We start from the raw sequence: 20156 nt of genomic DNA on the forward strand, positions 1-20156 counted from the left end.
CGGTCACTTCAGTTGGGAATCTGTAGGAAAACGGGGCGCAGTACCCTGGCTTCCTCCAGTCACATCAGTCCAGATTAAAAGTGTGTCTGGCTCCCAGTCCCTTTGACTTGATCTACTGAAAAGCTGGTGACTGAGGGGTGCCTTCATCGCCCTTTGTTCACGTCCTTCAGCCCAACTTGGGACTTAGGTGGCGGGACTGGAGACCCAAACCCTGGCTCCCAGCCTGTCCCCCTCTTTGCACCCCAGCCTTTCTCAATGTAGCAGACCCTTCCTAGGGGAGCAGGGAGGGGAAGCCACAGTTTGCAAACCCAGGAGCTCCTTTTACATTCTTTGTAAAGCCTCCTTTATATCCTCAACCCAAAAGGCAATGCCCCTCCCCTGCCACCTCCAAGCCTGGAATTGTGCATAACCCGGATCTTGTATCTTTGTATAACGGATGTTATTTGTACGAAGGGCAGTTCGTAAACAGCACTTGTTCTTTTAATAAAAGAATGTTTTACAAAAAAAAAAAAAAAAACCAAAGAGACCTTGGTTTGTCTGGCTTTACTGAAGGGAGAAGTGGAGGGCCAACTGTGGGAGCCTTGGGAGGGGATGGAGGTGGGGGTGGGCAGATGGTCTACTAACATTTCTTTAAGTACTTCACAGACCAAAATGCACAAAATACCCAGGTTGCGTACTGAAAATCAGATACCTTTGCTCCACTCATAAGAACGTAATGTGTATCTCTGGGCCAGGCGGAATCTGATTAAAAAAAAAAAACAACTCCATAAGTGATGAGATATATGCACACCGCACTTCTAGAAGCACTGTCTTAAGGCTCGGCAAGAGAAAACGGTCTCGGTCCCCGGGCAGGGACCCTGCCCACAAGGCGGGAGGGGTCGCCGGGAGGCGCAGGCAACCAAACGAGCGGCGATGCTCCGCGCAGGTCCTTCGCAGACACGCGGGTACCAAAGGGGGCGCCGGAGAGCCCGCCACACCCTGGGGGCTCCGAGGGGGCTGCTGGGCCGGCTCCTCGGCCCGACTTCCGGCAGCTGGGGCTGGACGACCCGTGCAGGCCCGCGGCCCGCACCGCGCGAACCCCGCGGCGTCTTCCGGGCCGAGGCGGGGCTGGGTTGGAGGGAGGCGGGGAAGCGGGAAGGTGACCGGGGCGCGAGGCGGAGCCGGCGCGGCGCGGTGGTGGCAGCGGGGCTGCCATGGGCTCCGTGCGCGGCGTGGGGACTCTCGTGCGGCCGGCGGCCTGGGTGAGCACCCGCGCGGCCGGGCCCCCTCCCCTGTCCTGCGCTCCACCGTCCTCCGCTCATCGCCCCGCCTCTCCGAGCCGGCCCCTAGGCTGAGCTTCCCCCAAACCCCTGCGTCGCCTGGTGCTTCGCAGCCGTCCCTGAGCGCCCGTTGGGTGCCGGCTCCTCCCCCAGCAACTCCCGTTCCTCTCTCGGGGGCCCTTATTACCTTCGTACTACTAACGCGCGCCTAAGCCCTGCGGTCTCTTCCCTCCCTCTGGAAGTCTTCGGCTTTCCATTGACTTTATTTTCCTGTTTCCAAATCACCGCCCCGCGGATGCCTACTTGCCTTGCAGACGCTGAACCAGAGACGGGACATCACCTCCTGGCTGGTAAGCCCTACGCCCCCAACTCCGCCCTGTTTCCCCTTCCCTCCACCCGAGTCCCCCAGGCCCAGAGAGACCACCGAGGTAGAGACCAGAGGAGGAAACCAGAATAGGTCAGCCCTGCTTTGTAAACTCCAGCCTGAGACTCCCTTGTCTATCTATGGTCACCTCGCCCTGGCTCAGAGGAGATGGGGTGACCCGAGGGCAGAGGATGGGGAGCAGGCTTCTGCATGAGGGACCCTGGTGCCTGATAAACCGAATCCCAGGTGCCATTGGCTCGCCAAGGCTGGCAGGATCCTGGCCCTCCACCCCTGGCACCAGGGTGAGAGCCAGGGCTTGAAGGGAAAGCCTGGACCCTGAAACATATGTGGTTTCGTAGCCTTGAAATCTCTTCCCTATCCTGAGCTTGGGGGGCCTCACGGTGGTTGGGGGTGGGGCATGGTCCTTGCAGGGTGGAGTCAGATCAGCCTCATGCAGAGAAAGCCTGTCACCAGCCAGGGCCCTGGGAAAGCTGGACATGGCCACAGGCAAGAAAAGTGCTTCCAGGGCATGTGCTGACCTTTCATCTTCCCTGCCACAGGCCCAATGGTTCCCCAAAACCCCAGCCAAGTCCGTGGTGGCCCTAAAAACACCTATCAAGGTGGAGCTGGTGGCTGGGAAAACCTACAGGTGGTGTGTGTGTGGCCGCAGCAAAAAGCAGGTGAGAGACCTGTATCCCCCTCCCCGTTGACATATCACATCTGTGGTTTGGGGACACCATGTGTGGCCCAGGAACTCCCCTTCAAGACATTCCTTTTTCCCACATATACCTGAGGGATCACAAGGGTGTGGGTGGGGATATTCTTGGGCCAGCCCTGAGCTCCCAGTTCTCTGCATCCAGCCTTCAAGATGGAGACAAAGAGAGAGAAACTGAGTCCTGGGGCAGGTGGGTGGGGCCAGAGTTCTGTCCTCTTCAGAAGCTCCCGGCTCTGCCCAGAAAGGCTTGCCTGCCTCTCTCTCTCCCCTCTTTCCTTCTTCCTGGGAAGCATCTGGGTTCCCAGGCCTCAGACCTCAACATCAGGAAGACTCTGAGCAGCCTCTCTGTCCCCGAGTATGCCCCTTCCTGGCGTCTGCTCCTGAAAACTCTCCCTTTTTCAGTTTCTGTGACTTCCCTGGTTTCTTGTTGTCCTGTCATTCTGGCTGCCTGCTCCCCTCTCCTGTCCCAGGAGCCTTCCATCCCTTAGGAACCTGCCCCACATTCTTAGCCTCTGGGCCCCTTTCCTTCCTGAGCTGGCTCAGAACTGGCTCAGAACTCCAAACCGCATGATGTGGTGTCTGTCAGCAGCCCAGGGCCCAAAGTCCTGCTTTGCTACCGATTTGCTCATGAGCATGGCGCTCTGCTGCCTGCCAGTGAGTCCTGGCACTGGCCGGCCCTTTGTGTCTCTCTGCCTCTTGCCCTCTGGGGCCAGTTTGCTGACTTTTATCTGCACACTTCCCCCATCCACCCTCCTACCCCACCCTCACTCAAGGGCAAGAGGCTTGGCTCCAGCTCTGCCACTCAGTAGCAAACCACCTGTCTGGGCCTGTTTCCATTACCCAGGCTGTGTAGGAACACCTTCTGGGGTGAAAGGGCATAGATGCTCACAGCAGGCAGCCAGTTTGCTGTCGGACCTCACCTTCTCCCCTTCCTTCCACCCCCCTCCCCGCAACATCCACTCCCCATGAACATGCCCAGTTGTTAGTTGGAGCCAAACAAAATTGATGTCCAGTCTTAAAGGCCACTCAGAGAAGTTCGTACCTTAAGAACATGGGAAAGGAAATGAATGTCATGAACCAACGAAGACTTGGAGCCATTAAAAAAAACCAAAAAACCATTATCAGTATAAAAGTTGCTGATACATAAGGTATCATTTCGAAATACCATTTTGCTTTGAAAATTCTTTTTGGGTCCCCCAGAAACTATTCCTGTAAGGACATATGTACTGAACACTTTCTACTGGCAGAGTGCATGATAAACCTTTATGCATTTTATTTTCTTGAGATTACTCTGATTACTGTCACATTACAGATGACAAAAGTTGGTCAGTGTCACTCAGCTGTGTCCCTACCAGCACTGCCCTGCCCCAGCAGGTAGGGTTGGGTCTCTCTGACTTTTCTTTTCCTTACTAGCCCTTCTGTGATGGCTCCCACTTCTTCAAACGCACTGGCCTATCCCCACTGAAGTTCAAGGCCCAGGAGACCCGCACAGTGGCGCTCTGTACCTGCAAGGCAACCCAGAAGCCCCCATACTGTGATGGTACCCACAGGAGTGAACAGGTGCAGAAGGCAGAACTGGGCTCCTCACTCTGAGGGGTGGCTCACCCCAGGGATCCCAGCCCCCACAGCTGGTTTGTGAAGGGCTTGCTCCGATAAGCCAAGGTCTCCAATCTGGCGCAGCTGGGAATAGGCCCTGGCTTTGATGCCTGCTGGTGAAGATGCCATTAAAGAGACCTGCTAGCCCAGAGTGGTGTTCTTGTGGTCACAGGTATGAGGGACAAGACCTATCCCCCTCCGGGATCTTAACCTGGGCTGGGGACACCAGACTGGCTGCAGGGAGGGAACAATTAAGGTCCCTTCCATATGGGGTCCCCCAAAGCAAGATGACCCACTCTAGTACTCTTGCCTGGAAAATCCCATGGACAGAGGAGCCTGGTAGGCTGCAGTCCATGGGGTCGCAAAGAGTCGGATGTGACTGAGCGACTTCACTTTCACTTTTCACTTTCATGCATTGGAGAAGGAAATGGCAACCCACTCCAGTGTTCTTGCCTGGAGAGTCCCAGGGACGGGGGAGGCTGGTGGGCTGCTGTCTATGGGGTTGCACAGAGTCGGACACGACTGAAGCGACTTAGCAGCAACAGCAAAGCAGGATGAGCCCAGAGACTAGAGTAGGCCAGAGGACCCCGCCCACCCTTCCTGTCCTTTCTGTCCCAAAGAACTACAGGCTCCAGAGAGTATGCAGCATTTATTACAAAGCCAGGAGATACAAACACCCCAGGGCAGAAGGGTACAGCCACAGCACCTCAGACACAGGACAAGGTGCGAACACAGACAAACCCACGGGGGATGCCCGGCCCCAGACATGTAGCTGTGTTGGAGTGCTGCCTCTTCCCCTCCCCGATCCGATCTATGTACATTGGAGGAAAGACAGGTGGGCAGGGGATCTACCCCTCGGGGGTGGACCATTTGACTCCAGGATGGAGCGGAGCTCAGACCTTACTGGCCTGTCTTGTGCTTTTAGATGTCTCTGTCGCTCTTTCCTGACTTGGCCGCAGCTGCGGGTGGGGAGGGAACTGGAGGACTGCTTGCCTTTGGCCACATCTGGGGTCTGTGCTTATCTGAGGTCACCCTGCCTCCACCTGTCCACTCCAGCCCCCAAAGAGACTGTCCCAGCAGCCTTGCTAGTGCAGGCTTCTGGGTGGCAGAGGGGGAGAAGGAGTGAGGCGGTTTACAATGTTAACCCCACAGGGGAAGTTCAAGGGCTGAGGCCTCCTGTGGCCTGAATCTTCTTTTCCACAAGATAAATGATGCAAAGGCCACACACATGGCATTGGGGGTGAGGGGAGTGGGGAGGCAAAACTATCTATTCTTTATACAAAGTTTCCACTGCTGGAGGAGGTAAGGGAGATGCCCTCTCCACTGCCCACTTGCTCCTCAAAACCAGGGGATAGGCTGCATTTGTAAAAGGCACTGTCTTTGCAATTCTATGAACATTCAACAATGGTGGGAGGAGGGCACTGGTCAGGGTAAGGGTAGGACAGCAGCCAAGAGGGGGAAAGAAACAGAGTGGACCCCATACACAGCCAATTAGAGTTGTGCCTAAAGCTTTGGGGGTTGGTGGGGGCCCCTCAGCACCCCATATGTCTTGGGACAGGAGGATGGGGCAGAGTGATACTGGGCCTCAAGTGGCCCCTCCAATTCCACCTCTAGGCACCCCCAAAAAGAACAGAGAGAATTCCACAAGACCCCTTAAAAATGAACACCCCACCCCCCACACATACACACACACATAAAGTTTGTTTCCTGTGGCATTTAAATTAATCTGGTTGGTCCATAAAAAATAAGTATGTATATTTGGTTTTTCCTATGTACATATATATATAGATTTATTTATAAAACCCATCCCCCACCCCTAAGGTGGGAGGAGCTGGGGAAAATAGAAGAGGTGGAAAAGGGGGCCCAGAAAAAGTGGAGGGGTGGAGAGGCATGGCTGGAAAAAGAGGGAGAGGGTCCCTTTCCTCAAGTTAAGGGGGGCACAGGAGCTCCGTTGACAGTCATCTTGCGCCCCCTGCTGGTGGAGGATGGTGTCTGCAGGCAGTTTGAGGTGCCCCCGTTGGCAGCTGCAGTGGCCCCACCGGCTGTCACAGGGGGAGCTGGGGAGGTGGGGTGGGGGGCCGAGGGGCCATGAGAGCTGGGAGAGCCATGGGAGGGGGTGGCTGGGCTGGGTAGGGAAGAGGAGGTGGCCGGCAGGGTGGCAGGGCTGGGAGCCTTGTCACTGACTGACTCACACTCGGATGCCCCGCTGGTGTTGGTGCCCTCGGAGGGGGTGGGTGCTGTGGGCAAGGTGAGTCGCTTGCAGGCTGGCTGGACACGATACTTGAGGGGGAGAGGGCCATTCTGCAGGGAGAAGGGGAGGGGAGGGTGTCAGGAGATAAAGGCTAATGGAGCAGCCACCCACCTTCACCATATAGCACCCAAACAGGGAGAAAGGGAGGACGAGACACACAGGTGGGACTGACAAGCAAGGCGGGAGAGGAAGAGAGCACGTGTAAGACCAGAGACAGAGAAAAAAGGCAAGAGGGAGGCCAGAGAGCAGAAGGCAAAGTTTACTCCTCCACGGCCACCCAAATTTGCACATGTGGTCTGCCCAAGGATCCTTTTTTCCTCCTGAGTATGGAAGGTCATCAGCGAGAGATGGTCTGGAAGGCCACCCTGGACATGCCCAGCCCATGAGACGAGGGATGAACTGTCTCTGATTAGAGCAGGGTGGCCCACGTAATGGCCCAGGCTCGTACCACCCCACCCACTCACCCGCCGCCAGGGGTAGATGTAGGCGATGTCCATGAGGGTGTAGTATTCCTTCAGCGGCTCGTCCTCATAGAGAACCTCAACCTGGAGGAGGAAAGGGCAGACGGCTCAAGGCTCCAGCCTTTTGGCAAAGAGGCTCTGAGCAGGTGATCCCTCATCCCTCAGGTTGCCCAGTGCATCTGACTTCCTCTCAGAGTTGTCTCAACATAACTCCTGACCAGCAGGTGGGAAGGGATGCAGAGCAGATGCCCACATCATCAAGCCACCCCTGGCCATCCACACAGTGCTCTGGGTCCCTTTCTATCTCTGGCATGTTCTCCAGAGGAGCGAACAGGCACAGAAAGGGCCCCAGGGAGAAGGCACACGGTGGAATCACAACATGCCTGGATCCCGCTCCAGAGATTGTTTTAACTGCTAAGATGTGAATCGAGTTTTAATCTTGAGAAGTTACTCCTCATGTGATTCTGACATGTGGCAAAGTTTGGGATCTACTGTCCTAGAGCCTCAATAGTCCATGAACCAGCAGCACCAGAAGCACCTGGGAGCTTTCTACAAACACAATGTCTACTCAGTCAGAATTACATTTTAACAAGACCTCTAGGGGACCATACGTATGTTCAGATTTGAGAAGCTATATCCTAAAGTTCCTTGGAAATTTCAGACTAGCCAGCTGGCCCTAGATATGGCCCCAAGTTTTTACATACACAGCTCTGCCGTAGTTCTAAGCGTGCAGGCATGCACACACTGTCTTGGTCCCATGCACCTCTGCACACTGGCTTCAGCAGAAGTAGATTGCCGCACCTGAATGTCGTTTTCAGTTACTGTTCTACACAGGCTGTTACACAACACACAAGCCCTTGGTGACACCAAACCAGCCATGAGCCATGACTAGGATGCACAGATTGTCAGACACATCCACAAACAAGACACATATTTCAAAAGGGGCCAGGGACTTACCTTGTACTTGCTGGGCACGTCCATCTTGTTGCGGAGAAACTTGGCAAGATGCATGACAGTCATGGCTGCTGGGCATCGCAGGAAGCGCACACCTGTCTGCTGGGGAAGAGGCACCCAAGGGCTGGGGTCCACCCCAGCACTCTCTCCCAGCCCATACTCCACTCTGGGCAGGCCTGAGCACTCACCTTCTCCTTGTCACCATCCCCATTCTCCAAGGGGCCCTTCTTCTCTTCCCGGTCTCTGCAGAAGGAGAAGGAATGAAGCAAGGGAAAACCTGGAGCAGGCAGGACCTAACTGCACACAAACATCTGGAAGGCCCTCCCGGAAGTGCCCTTTCCTCCCAGGGAAGGGGGACGGCAGAGGGGAGGGACCTGCCTAGGACCCTGAAAGGGCCAGGTGTGGGCCAGACTTGCCTGACACCTTCGTAGAACTCGATGGAGAGGCTGACGATCTCGTCATCGCTCAGAGCCCCTTTCTCCTGCTCCAGAACCTCACCACGGTCCTCGTTGGAGCCGTTGGGGACTGCAGAAGGAGCGAGCTGGGAAGGCTTAGCTTAGGAGCAGGGACAGGCACCCCACCATCAACCCAGGGATCTCAGAGCTCAGTGCAGTGAGCCCAGCCCTCCCCCCAACCCTGGGATGGGAGATAGTGCAGTGGTGCCCACTGGCCTTCCATGCCTCTGGCCCTAGTGCCAGGGGGAGGGCCACGTGTGCACACACATGTGAACACACTCACCTTCTGTCAGGGGGTAGGCTGCATAGAAATCCCGCCGCCGTTTCATCTCATCTGGAAGAGAGGGAGCAGGTTCAGGGGAAGCAATAGGCTGGGCAGTGAGAGCTGGTGGCAGGGGGACAAAGGGTGCAGGTACCTTTAAAAAGCCCAGGGACCAATTTGTAGACAATGTCTTGAAGGGTTTTGTCAGATCTGAAAAGAAGCACATAGGAGCCAGTCGGCAACCATCTCACCCTGACTCTCCAGCCTAGGCCGCCTCTTCCCACCTCTCTCTCAGAACCAGGGCCCAGGCATGAGGGTCCTTGTAGGCCCTGTCTCTGCCTCTCTAGAATTTCTCAGCTGGATACATCATCCCCAAGGGACAGTCCATGCCCGATGCTCCTCCCCCACCTGCCCCCCGGGCTTCAGGAAGCAAGGATCGAGAGGGGACAGAGGGCAGCTGCTCCAGAGGATGGGTGGGAGCAGCAGGAAGTGCTGGGCCCACCTGATGCTCAGCAGTGGCCGGGTTTTATGGACCTGCACATCGCACATGGGGCAGTACTTGTTGGTCTCCAGGTAGCGCACGATGCAGGTTTTGCAGACTTGGGGGGTGTGGAGAGAGGAGGAAGAGTTAGAGTCCCCTTTGTAACCCAGGATCAGCCCCCACACTGCCTGCCCGGGTTCAGGTATCCCCTCCTCTCCACCATGTTCCCACAGCTCAGGCCCTTTCAAAGACCCAATACAGCCCTGTTCTGCAGATGGCAACTGCCCTTTATCCATCCTTAGGGGAGGACAGATGTGTGTGTGTGCGTGAAGCCAGTGTCGAGTACCATGCGGAAGGTGAGTCCCAAGTTCCAAACCCCCTTGTAGAACAAATCAACAGCCAAGCTACTAGATACCTCCCAGTTCCCTGACTCCTAGTCACCAGCCCGTGGTGCACACCAGGGCACTCTGTATTCATGGGGTGCAGCGTCATCCACAGAGACTCAAGGAGGGAGTGGAGATTTCAGGTAAAAGTCCCCCAAATGAACTGCTGGGTTGAACCCTGCAGTCTCCTCCCAGGCAGTCTCCCTTTGACCTGGGACCCTCACCAGACACATGGACACGTTTGCTCCTCAAGGCAGAGGCCACCTATCCCAGGAGCAGCCCTCGACCCCAACTCACAGGAATGTAAGCACTCCACGATGGTAGTGGCATCTATGAAGTACCCCCCGCAGAGGGCGCACATGAGGTGAGGGTTCAGCTCGGTAATTTTGATCCGTGTGGTCCGATGCATGGTGCTGGGGTGGGGGGCGTCACCCTGGGGAATAGAACATGGAATCAGGAACCCCGGGATCCAAGAGCCCCTCCCACACTGTACTCTGCCTGCCCCACAGGCAACATCTCTCCCTGGGCCCATGGCCCCCTCCTCTCCCTCCAAAGCCAGACTGGGGTGGTTCTTTCTGACCCCCTCTGAGTGTTCACTGAGGGCTCTGGAGTTTCCTGTGACCTTGAGCAACAAGCTCAGGTTCTATCTCAGGAGCAGCAGAAGGACTGAAGTTAAGCACCACTCAACTCTCCAGAGGATGTGGGGAGGCGGGAAAATGGAAGAGAACAGAGTTTTTAAAAATCTCCCCAATCCCAATCCATATACATACAAGTGAACTCCCTGGGAGCTATGAGGAAACAGCCTCCTGACTGGGTCTTTCTACTCCATCCTACCTTCCTTCCTCCCATCACTGCTCCAGGAAGCCTCCTTCCGTGGGAACACGGGGGGAATGAACACCCTAAGTCTGAAGGGGGCATCCCACCAACTATCCCTGGGATCCGGCCTGGCCCTGGAGCAGCTCCTTGGAAACACACCACATGCCGACCACACAGGTTCTAGGCCTGGAGCTCCAGCAGGAAATACCTAGGATGGCCCTTAGGCCCCCAAAGTTGGGAACACACAGCTCCAGCCCGACCCCCAGCCCAGCCCCAGACTCTGCAGGTAACTGCAAAGGGTCTGGTTAAAACGCCTGTCACTGCTGCTTCCACAGGGAGGCCACCGCGGGCCCTGATGGGTGGCCTGCTGCACGGCGCCCCTCCCAGGCACACTCGGGAATCTCCGCCTGTGGGCACCGCCACCTGCCCATCTTCTCCCATCCGCGGCCTGGCCACAAGCTGCCCAGTGACAGGCTATAGGCCGTCAGGGAGGCCTGCCGAAGCCAGGCAGAAAGTTCTGTCCACAGCCCACCAAGCACCCAGCCAGGCCCTGGCTGGGTCCAGGGAGGACAGGCAAAGCCCAGGTCTGGACTAGCTGATGTGCTTACTTCTTAGTTCAGAAATCCAACCTGTAGCCAGCAGCCACGGTACCTCTGTCCTCTTTCCCAGAGGAAAAGCCCATGGGGCGGGGCCTGGGAGGGCAGCCAAACCCCCAGAGCTCTTTTACAACATACATCCTTCTCTCCTTTCCAGAAAGATTTCTAAAGCCAACACATTGGGTTTTCTAGGACCCGAAATTCACAGCTGGGAATCAGCAGTTACTATAGAGACCCCAGGATGAGTTTGGCCAGGACCCAAATAGCCAAAAGAGGCTGTCCAGAGACCAAAAGAGAGAGAGAGACACAAAGACCACATGTGGGAGAGACACCAAGCTGCAGGGCAGACAGAGGGGAACACGCAAGCCCAGAGCCAGCATGCATGCAGCGGCCCAGACCTGCCTGAGGAAGGAAAGGGGTCTCCGCCCCCTCAGCCAGCCCTCCCTGCATGGGTCCCCTCTTCATAATTATGTAGAAACCTTGCTGGCTACTATACAGTTTGGTTATTCCCACAGTAACCCCTGGCAAGATGCCCAAATATTATTACAACCATCCAGAGGAGGGAACAGACTCCAAGTGGCTAACTCGCTGAGTGTGTATAATATCCATGCTGTGTGTACATGCTGCTGGGCCTCCAAAGGTACTTCGTGTGACTACCTGTCGTGTGTGTGTCTGTGTGTGTGTGTGTGTATGTATGTGTGTGTGTACACAGCCAAGAAGAAAACTTTGGGGATCTGCTGAGGGTTCAGATCAGATTGTGTATACTTAGTCGCTCAGTTGTGTCTGACTCTTTGTGACCCCATGGACTGTAGCCCACCAGGCTCCTCTGTCCATGGGGATTCTCCAAGCAAGAGTACTAGAGTGGATTGCCATGCCCTCCTCCAGGGGATCTTCCCAACCCAGGAATTAAACCCAAGTCTTCCGCACTGCAGGCAGATTCTTTACCATCTGAGCCACGGGGAAGCCCAAGGGTCTAGATTGCAACTGGAAAATCTCATGCCCTCTTCTCTCTCCCTCTCTCCCACACACACATGTGGCGCTTCACACTGCCTTAGCCACCTCATTCACATATTCACTGTGTTTCCAAAACAGACACTTGGCTCTTAAGAACTCCCTTCCAGGGACTTCCCTGGTGGTCCAGTGGTTAAGACTGCACTTCTACCACAGGGGGCGTGAGCTCCATCTCTGATGGGGAACTATTCGCATGCTGCAAGGCGCAGCCAAAACAAAAAGAGTTCCCATCCTCCCATTCATCCAGGTCCTGCCAGGCCAACTGTGGCCTCAACATGCAGGAGCTCAGTGATGCTCACCCTCTAATTTCTGCAAGCACTTGTGAGAATTCAGACCGAGACTACCGCTCGAGCTCAGTTCTGGATGCACGGGTGAAGGCAAGAGTTGTGGTCCTTACTGAGTGAAATGTTCCTCCCTCTCGCTTTAAGAAATGAGCCCCCTTGCCACACTCCCTGCTCCCCTCTCCCATCTCCAGGGGCCTCAGACTGTTACCTCTGGAGCTGGGGGTGGGGAGAAGCACTGATTGGCTCCTCACCTGGTTGCCATGGTTACCTGCAGGGCCCTGCCAGCAGGTGCCAAGAACAACTGTAAACAGGAGCTCAGTTCCCTCATCCGCCTTGTCTTTCTCCCCCCAAGAGGCCTCAGGACCCCACACCTGACACCTAGCTCCTCCCCAGCTACAACTGGCTGGACCTCCAGCTCCCATCACCTTAGGGCAGAGCCTAAGAGAGGAAGGAAGAGACAAGTCCCAAGAAGCAGAAAAGGGAGACCGCGCCATTTGCAAGTGCCCTGCAGCGCTTTGGGGGCCAGTTCCAACCACATCCCCACAGTGAACCTGAGCACCATCTCCCACCCTCAACTGGGGGCCAAGTCCTTCAGTACCGTCTGGCCCCATGATGATGGAATAGTCTTTGCTCCTGGCCCCCAGGTTTCAGCTACAGTGGCAGGAAAGGAGCTTGATCAGCACCCAGGACTCAACCCCAACTCCTCCGTGTCATCCAAATCTGGCATGAATCTTTACCCTTTCTCAAAGCCTCCTACTCACTAAACCAACCCCCTATATCTCCATTCTAACCAGGCTTTTTCTGGAAGCTCCCCTCTAATTCAGACTTCTTTGTCAGTTTATTTTTTTTTTCTTTTTCCCCTGAGAAATAGCCAATCTTTGATAACCCAGAGATCGCCTTCTGCTCCTTCAGATTCTCAGCTTTAGGATTCTTTGCTCTGCTTTCCCCCCACATGAAATTCACCCAACTCCCTTACTAGAAAATCTCCAAGTCTTGGGAAAAGTCACTCGGGGTCACATCCAGACATCTAAAATCACAGAAGTGGAAGGGATCTTAGAAAGCATCTTGTCCAGTCTTTTCACTTTACAGATGAAGAAGCTCAGAAAGAGGTGACTTGTCTCAGGTCAAGCGGTCACCCAGTGGCAGTCCTAGGACTAGACACAGCCTGACTCCTATTCCAGTGCTCTTTACAGACTGGCACCCATGCTAGGCTTCCCACTCATTTAAGGAATCAATAAGCCTGGTCTGACTCCATCCAGGCAGGCAGAAGGACTCCAGGTTCCATCAGAAGACCATTCAGTGAGCCGTCAGGGTCAAAACATAACCATGAGGACAGTCTCTCTCTGAAGTAGGAAGAGCGGGCAGAGGCTAATGGCCTCGCCCAACTTCCCTAATACAGGTAGGGAAGCAGGCTCTATGGAAGCTCAGGGAGCCAGAATGTACTGGATCCCAGAAGACCATCCCTCTCCCAGCCTTGTGGGTTCAGCTGTGGAAGCCTGCAGATTTGTGTGTGTGCAGAGAGAGCCGGGGGTGGAGGTATGCCTGGGACATTCAAACTCTGTGTTCCCTGACCCCTGAGTGCTCCTCCTGCCAGAACCATCGAAAGAGTCCTCTAGTCTCCTGAGGCCGGGCTCACTCTACCCTCCCTCCCCTCCCACCTCTCAGTGTCCTAAGATCAAACAAAGACAAATATCCAAAATATACACAGTTACACACTGCCAGATACACACACACACATATGCACACACAGCCAGACACACCCCCTCCATTTTTCTCTCCCACTCTCAACACACACGGCCAGACACTTGGCCAGACACACACACAGACACACCCCATCACACATAGAGCCAGACCAGAGCCAGGCCCACGCTTGCCAGATGTACAAACCATTCCCACCCACCCCAAGAAGCACACAGTCTGACATCCCTGCCTGAAACCAGAGCTACAAACACACACTAACCTTTTGTGCATCCCCGGTCTACCCAGGGTAAATTATAACATAACTCTTCCGGCAACAAAGGCAGTACGGCTCGCAACCTCCACTCTGGGGGCCAGAGGCTGGAGGAGTGAGGTGGGCATCCAACCTGCACAAAGATGTCACCTCTTCCTGTTCAGGCTCTCTCCATTCCCATGGCAACAGCACCATCAACCAAGATCTTCCAGGGAAGACCAGGAGCAGCAGAGAGCACCCCCCGCAAAAGACTTCAACTTGAACCCCACCCAGCTACACTCTCTCTGGATCCCAAGTCCTGAGTCTTACCTCGGGCCTGTTTCCTGCATTATTCCAAAGACAGCTCTAAGACCTCAACCCCCAACTCCAAACCAAGAAACCCCTGGGAAAACCTCCCCACCAGAAAGCTATAACAGAGCTTTCTTTATGCTCCTTCTCCAAGTACTAACACCTTGGAACAGAGTGGAGAGGGGGGAGGAAGAAGAGAAATGAGAGTTTCAGGAACAAACTGCAAGAGGCCCAGAGAAGGAGGCGTAAGAACGGAGTGAAACACCACCAGGAGACCACCTCCCCACCCCACCCCAGCCTCAGGGAGCCCTGGAGACTAAGGCAGCGCGGCGGGAGAAGCGGGGGTCTCTGAGAGACAAAGACCAGGGGGAAGCGCGGGGCAACGCCTCCACAATATTTACAGAAAAATTCGCCATCCCCGGGCCTCCTCCCCTACCTCAAGCCATCCCGAGCAATTCTGGGCAGATGGGGGCAGTGGGGGAGGGAGAGAGGCACGCTGGGCCCCCCGTGGAGACAGGGGGTAGGGCTGTCTGCTAGTTGAGGGGTCCCACCCCCTTAGAACTAGAAGCAAGAGGATCTAGGGAGGGGGGGCAGTCGGGCTACCCAGTGCAAGTGGGGCCAGCCGGCCAAACCCCTCCCGCCTCTGCGGGCGATAGGAAATATCGCGATAAATCTTCCCCATCTTCCTTCTACCCCCTCCACCCCGGCTTCCCCAGGAGCCTGGGTCTGACGATCAGAGGCCCCAGTTACCGGGTGGCCGCTCCTACCTTCCCTAGAGCCAAACTTTCGGCGGGGCCCCAAGGAGGGGTGTTCCGGAGAAAGAGGCTCCGCTGAGGTGGTTCGGGGAGGGGGCGGGGCGCCCAGTCCCGGGATTGGGGGGAAAAGGGAGCGACTGGGGGAGGTGCCCGAGAGGACGGCGCCCGGCAGGGAAGAGCGCCCTCCTCCGACCCCGCAGCGATCGAAAAGCTCGTCCCCTTCCTCCCGGCTTCGAAGTCCTCGCGCGTCCACGACGCCTCAGTGCCCACGGAAGAAACCGAGAGCGACCCCTCCCCAGACCGAAAGGAGTACTGGGGGAGAGCCAGGGGCTGCTCTAACTCGTGGGGAGGGCTAGGGGGGCAGAGATCCGCCCCAGCGCGGAGCCCCAAAGCCCCGCGGTTGCCTCGGACCCTCCCCCTCGCTACCTAGGGAGCAGGGTCTAGGGGGGCTGCAGCACAAAGAGGTGGTGGTCGAGGAGACGCCAAATCGTTAAAAGGGGGAACCCACTTCGGCCATCTTGGAAGGGAGGAAAAGGAAAAGGGGAGAGAAAAAAGGAGAAAGAAAGGCGGACGGGGCGAGCTAGGAGAGGGGCCGGCGGGGGTGGGGCGGAGACGCGAGACCAGGCCGGGCTCAGAGCCTCCCCGGGCAGGGGTTTGTAAAGAAGGATGTGCCGGCCCGCGTTCCAGTCCCCAGATGGTTACAGGGTCGGAGAAAGAGAGGAGAGGGGAGACTGCGTCCGCTTACCTGGGTTCGGGGTCCGGTGGGTCTCGGGGAGGGGGGGATGGGAGGGAGGGAGGGAAGGGAGGGGAGGGGGGCCGCAGCCGTGTCGCTCGCTCGGGCGGCGGGAGGGGAGAAACCTATGGTAAGAAAGGAGTTTGTGAAAGCGCTTTGGGGTGGGAGGGAGAAAGGGGAGGGGAGGGGACGGAGGGGGGAGGGGAGGGACCGGGACTCGGAGGGGGGGGACAAAATGGCTTTTTTCCTCCAGACAAGAGTAGGTCCCGCCCACTACTCACCCACGTGACCTCATTCCTTCAGGGTGTTTGCGGAGAGGGAAGAGGAGATGGGGGAGAGGCTAACGCGGCTGCCCCCCCCGCAACGCGGTGCCGGGCCCCCCAAAACTAGACTACGACCTCACTCTTTTCAACAGCCCCTGACCCTGGAGGATGAATTCTCTTCTCTGTCACCCTCCTCAACTAACCTCTGTCCCCAAAATATGTGTGCGCACCCCTTTCCCCCAGACCCTGCGGTCCTCGCCCCTAGCTGGGGCGCCTGGAAACTGGTGAGATGAGGACTCGACTGAAATGTGACTCGCTCTGCAGTCCTCCACGTCTCGGCCTCGACCAAAGGGCGCTGTGCTCGGGCGGGGGACGCGACGCTTCTGGCCACGCGTCCGGGTTATTTTCATTCACTCTAAGTGACACTCCCTTGAAATTAATAACTGCATGAGTGAGAACGAGCGACTCCTTCCCAGCCCCTGACCCCCTCGGCCGCCCGATCACCAGCTCTAAAACGCTGCGTCCGGGACCCAACCCGGCCGCTTCGGGGGCGCCAACTGCCGGGAGGACGGAGGCAGAGGCCTGGGGGGCCGTCTCGCGGCCGGGGCTCGTTTGCTGTGGTGGAGGCTGGCGCCTAGGTGTGCTTGGGCGAAGAACGGGACGCAACCTGGGCCGGGAGGCAAGCTGAGGCAGCAGCTTAGGCTCCGGGCCCGGGACAAAATAATCTGGCCGAAGGCGAGAGACCCGAATGTATTCGAAAACGGGGCGCTGGGGCTCGGAAGTGGGCCCGCGCTTTTTCTCTGCGGGGCACTGATTCCCGCATTTTTCGCCCGCACGCCGATTGCGCTCTGAGCTCTGCACTGTTGGTGCGCCTCGCTCGCCCTGGCGAGCGCAAAGGCCGCTGGTGCCCGCCAACTCCGACCGTCGTTCCGGGCTTCGGTCTCCAGTGGCTCCTGCCGAGAGGAGAGAACTAGCAGGGAGCTTGGAAGAGCTAGGAGCAGCAGCTGAGGCCGGAGCTGGGGAAGCCGATCGATATTACTTTATGGAGACTACGGTGGGCCCAGCTCATTAGGACGGTCGATTTGCGTATTCGTTATTCAGGATTTATTAGGGATGGTCATTATGTCAGTCGCTCCAAAGAGCTCGATTACTCGGCCAGAAGCACCATTAAGCGCACTGACGGTGGGTGGCTCAAGTTAGGAAATTAGGAAACGAAATCTTCAGCACGGATCGGACCCGCCTGCCTCTTCCTCCTTCCCTCCTCTTTGGCAGTCCAGGCAGATCGGAAGCTGAGGCCCCCGGACTGAATGCTTTCACCCTTTGGCTAGTGACCAGGAGACCTGTGGACACTGGCCTCCAAGTGACCCCAGCTTTAGCCTTTGGCCCACACTCACTGAGTGGGGACGGGGGTGGGGGTGAAGAGGAAGGGCTGGAGAGATTTCCGCCCGGGGAGGGGGTTGGTGGTCTGACTACCCTTGGGAGTAGGGTCAGGGGAAGATTCGATCACCTGCTGTCCTCTCCCTCCTCGTGCTGGGAGACCCAGAGTTCCCGCCCTTCACTGAAAGGGGGCTCTTGGCGTGGACACGCCCACTGTCCCTAGAGCAGGTGTGTTGCGGGCATCGTGGACTCTGCCCGGGAAGACTCGGGAATCCTCTTCAGTCCCCCAGTCCCCCTGCCGGAGGGGAGAGCAGCTGGGACTCTTGATCTGCGACTCCTTTCAAGCTAGAAGATCCCGGGCGAGAGAAACCTGTAGGGGCTTCGCGAAGGTCTCCGTCTCACCCATGATCCACAGGGGGCACTCAGGGGCTGCCTGGATGAGGGTGGGAGGCTATCAGCTAAGGGGAAGTAGGCTGATGTCCCTTTGAGTCCCCACTGCGGTCCTTTAATCCTGGAGTGCTGCCGGAGGGTGCCACCGTGCTCATTGGGAATCGGTTCACTGGTTCCTCAGATAGTTATTAAGCATCAGTCACAAACAAACCACAAGACAGAAGAAGCATGCTGAAGCCCCCACTACTACTGCAACTTCATCTTAGTCACTTCAGTCACTTTCCAGTCCCCACATCCCTGGCCTCTCTGGCTTATCCGGGGAACCTTCTGACCAAACCCTTCTCAATTCTGAAGTTCTCTGGTTTCCCAGCCAAGAAGCACCTGTCATGTGCCGCTGTCAAATATTGCACTAAGCACAGGGGATGTAAAGCTGATGAGCCCGGCTTATGCCCACAGGGCACTCACAGAGCAGTGGGGGCAAGCTGGAGTGTTACATAGCCTGTCCTGTTAGCTTCTGTGGGCACTGTGTATCCCTCGGGTTTGCTGCTACCACCTACCACTTCCATTCCTTCCCTCCCCCTGTAAGGGTGGATGAGCAGTGAAGAAGGCTTTCAAAAGAGGCCTCCTCTGAGCCCAACCTTGAGGAGAGATCAAATGTGGAAGGGAACGGCTTGAGAGAGCGCCTCCTAAAAGCAAGCCGAGTCTGCCACTCCCAGCCCAGGGATGCATCTCTGGCAGACATGAGGTGCCAAAGCTTCCCCTCGATTTTGTTAGTTGTAGTATATCAGGAGGTCACCTAGCTGACAGACTCTTCACCAGAAGAGTCACTGTCTGTCATAGACCAAAAGCTTCCGGAGGGCAGAAACTCGGGAATCTAGGTAATTATTTCCAGCACATATACTAAGAGATACTGTGGTGGTAAGATTTGGAAGAGGATGACAATGTTAGGAGAGTGCAGCTCCTCTAGACATTTTATGACTATCTTTACCTCTGTGCTCTTTAACTCCTCTCTCCCCAAAACAATGTCCTTAGATTCTGCTTCTATTTCCCCATCTTCTTCCCCACATCTCTGTATTTCTAGAAAAAGAACCTGTTTTGTTGTTGTCCAACTCCTTTTTCTCGTGCTTCTCATATTGAGCCTCTTTTCCCTTTCTCCATTTTCCCCAGGTCTTCCTTCCACTACGCCTATTTGTCATGTCTCCTCTTTCTCTCTGCGTATACCACAGCTGTGTTCTCCCTTTCTCACCTTTCTCTTCATCCCTCAATTTGTCACTGCCTTTGTCTCTCGCGCTATTTTCTTCCTTTCCGAATGTAACATTTCGAGATTGTAACATCAATAGAGGCAGACAGTGGAAAACTGACCGATCTCCACTGCAAATTCATTCTTACTCTTAACGAAAAATGCAACCTGAAACGTGTTGCACGGTGAGACAAAAACCTGTCTTGGCTTTTCCGGCAATCCAATTTGGGGGCGGGGTTGGAGGTAGGTGGCGGAGGGAAGTGCGGTAGAAATACTGTCATTCACTGAACAACAACGAATTTTCAATCACAATGACCCCCTGATTACCTATAGAAAAAGCTTTGTCTCTGCTATTTCAATACAAAATTTGGCTTTACAGCGGTTGACTGAATAATGCCTTTAGATTTTCCTTTTTTATGGTGGGAAAAAGGAGACGTCCCTGGGTGGGCTCGAACCACCAACCTTTCGGTTAACAGCCGAACGCGCTAACCGATTGCGCCACAGAGACTGTGATAACTACTGCAGTGGCGGTGAGCCGAGTCAATGGGCGTGAGCCTGCGACAGCGGAAGACTCAGAACAAATCCCATTACGGGACGAAAGAAGTCAGACCCAAGGGAGAAAGGGAAGGGTCTCGATCTAGGGGTGGGAGCAGGCGGGACGTGCAGCCTGCCCTGCATTGGCTCGGGGTGGCTGGGGCTGGCGAAATTGTCGCCTGCTTCCTCTGGATCTTAGACTTGGGGAAGTCCGGAACGTTCTTCTTCAGGGTGATCTGATAATGAGGCTTCGTGAAGTCGACCTGCAGCTTCCAAATGCCCCCTTTGCAGCCCAACCCCTGCAGCCGCAGAATATCTGCGACGCCCTCCCAGCGCCCCTCTCCAACAGTAAATAGGCACTTTACGGGCGCCTCCCAAATACCGGACACTGTTCTAGTCCGGTGCATGTCCAGAGCCTAGCATGGTGCCTGGCATACAACAGATGTAAGGATTTCTGGAGTGAATAAATGAAACAAGCTTCAAGAGTAGTATCCCCGACCGCACAGCGTGCCCTTAACCAACCCGGTTGCCCTTTACTGGAGCCAAAGCCCTTTATTTCGGGTTTCACCAGCCCACGTGGACGGAGGTTCCGGCCGGCGTCTTTGGCTTCCAGAGACTGGGTCCACCACTATCCCAGATTGCACCGCGACGCCGAGCTCTTCCGCACTCACAGTGACTTTTCACTTTGCGCTTTCCTTACCTAGGTTTTGGCTTCTCAACCCAACTCCTGTACTGGT

At 56.0% G+C, this 20156-nt stretch overlaps 2 protein-coding genes and 1 non-coding gene across 6 annotated transcripts; 1 reads left to right on the top strand and 2 right to left on the bottom strand.

Annotated features, from left to right (window-relative positions):
* Nucleotides 1-1026: 1026 nt before the first annotated feature.
* Nucleotides 1027-4083, top strand: CISD3 (CDGSH iron sulfur domain 3). The gene is made up of 4 exons (XM_070389765.1): nucleotides 1027-1241; nucleotides 1574-1609; nucleotides 2184-2303; nucleotides 3752-4083. The coding sequence occupies exons 1-4, from the start codon at nucleotides 1194-1196 to the stop codon at nucleotides 3929-3931; spliced, it is 384 nt and encodes a 127-aa protein (XP_070245866.1). The 5' UTR covers nucleotides 1027-1193; the 3' UTR covers nucleotides 3932-4083.
* Nucleotides 4084-4735: 652 nt separating this feature from the next.
* PCGF2 (polycomb group ring finger 2) lies at nucleotides 4736-15781 on the bottom strand. Of its 4 annotated transcripts, XM_070389764.1 has the most exons (11): nucleotides 15628-15781; nucleotides 9479-9614; nucleotides 8820-8916; nucleotides 8472-8527; nucleotides 8339-8389; nucleotides 8017-8125; nucleotides 7789-7843; nucleotides 7604-7702; nucleotides 6650-6730; nucleotides 6127-6235; nucleotides 4736-5991 (listed from the first exon to the last, which is right to left on the bottom strand). In XM_070389764.1, the coding sequence occupies exons 2-11, from the start codon at nucleotides 9588-9590 to the stop codon at nucleotides 5858-5860; spliced, it is 903 nt and encodes a 300-aa protein (XP_070245865.1). In that variant the 5' UTR covers nucleotides 9591-9614; nucleotides 15628-15781; the 3' UTR covers nucleotides 4736-5857. The 4 variants fall into 4 exon arrangements, with proteins under 4 accessions (XP_070245865.1, XP_070245863.1, XP_005898041.1 ...); XM_070389762.1 differs by having other exon boundaries at nucleotides 4736-6235; XM_005897979.3 differs by having other exon boundaries at nucleotides 4736-6235; nucleotides 7604-7699; nucleotides 15628-15780.
* A 3538-nt stretch (nucleotides 15782-19319) lies between these two features.
* On the bottom strand, nucleotides 19320-19393 carry TRNAN-GUU (transfer RNA asparagine (anticodon GUU)). The gene has a single exon. It is a non-coding gene; the product is annotated as a tRNA-Asn (tRNA).
* Between the last annotated feature and the right edge of the window lie 763 nt (nucleotides 19394-20156).

The sequence above is a fragment of the Bos mutus genome, chromosome 19, assembly GCF_027580195.1.
Source record: "Bos mutus isolate GX-2022 chromosome 19, NWIPB_WYAK_1.1, whole genome shotgun sequence".
Classification (NCBI taxonomy): Eukaryota; Metazoa; Chordata; class Mammalia; order Artiodactyla; family Bovidae; genus Bos; species Bos mutus.

Excerpts from the sequence above, each read along its gene's own strand:
- CISD3 (XM_070389765.1), top strand. The coding sequence starts at position 1,194 with ATGGGCTCCGTGCGCGGCGTGGGGACTCTCGTGCGGCCGGCGGCCTGG. Across the intron at positions 1,610-2,183 it reads GGGACATCACCTCCTGGCTG|GCCCAATGGTTCCCCAAAAC; the intron begins GTAAGCCCTACG and ends TCCCTGCCACAG. Across the intron at positions 2,304-3,751 it reads GTGGCCGCAGCAAAAAGCAG|CCCTTCTGTGATGGCTCCCA; the intron begins GTGAGAGACCTG and ends TTTCCTTACTAG.
- PCGF2 (XM_070389762.1), bottom strand. The coding sequence starts at position 9,590 with ATGCATCGGACCACACGGATCAAAATTACCGAGCTGAACCCTCACCTC. Across the intron at positions 8,390-8,471 it reads GGTCCCTGGGCTTTTTAAAG|ATGAGATGAAACGGCGGCGG; the intron begins GTACCTGCACCC and ends CCTCTCTTCCAG. Across the intron at positions 7,844-8,016 it reads GAGTTCTACGAAGGTGTCAG|AGACCGGGAAGAGAAGAAGG; the intron begins GCAAGTCTGGCC and ends CTCCTTCTGCAG.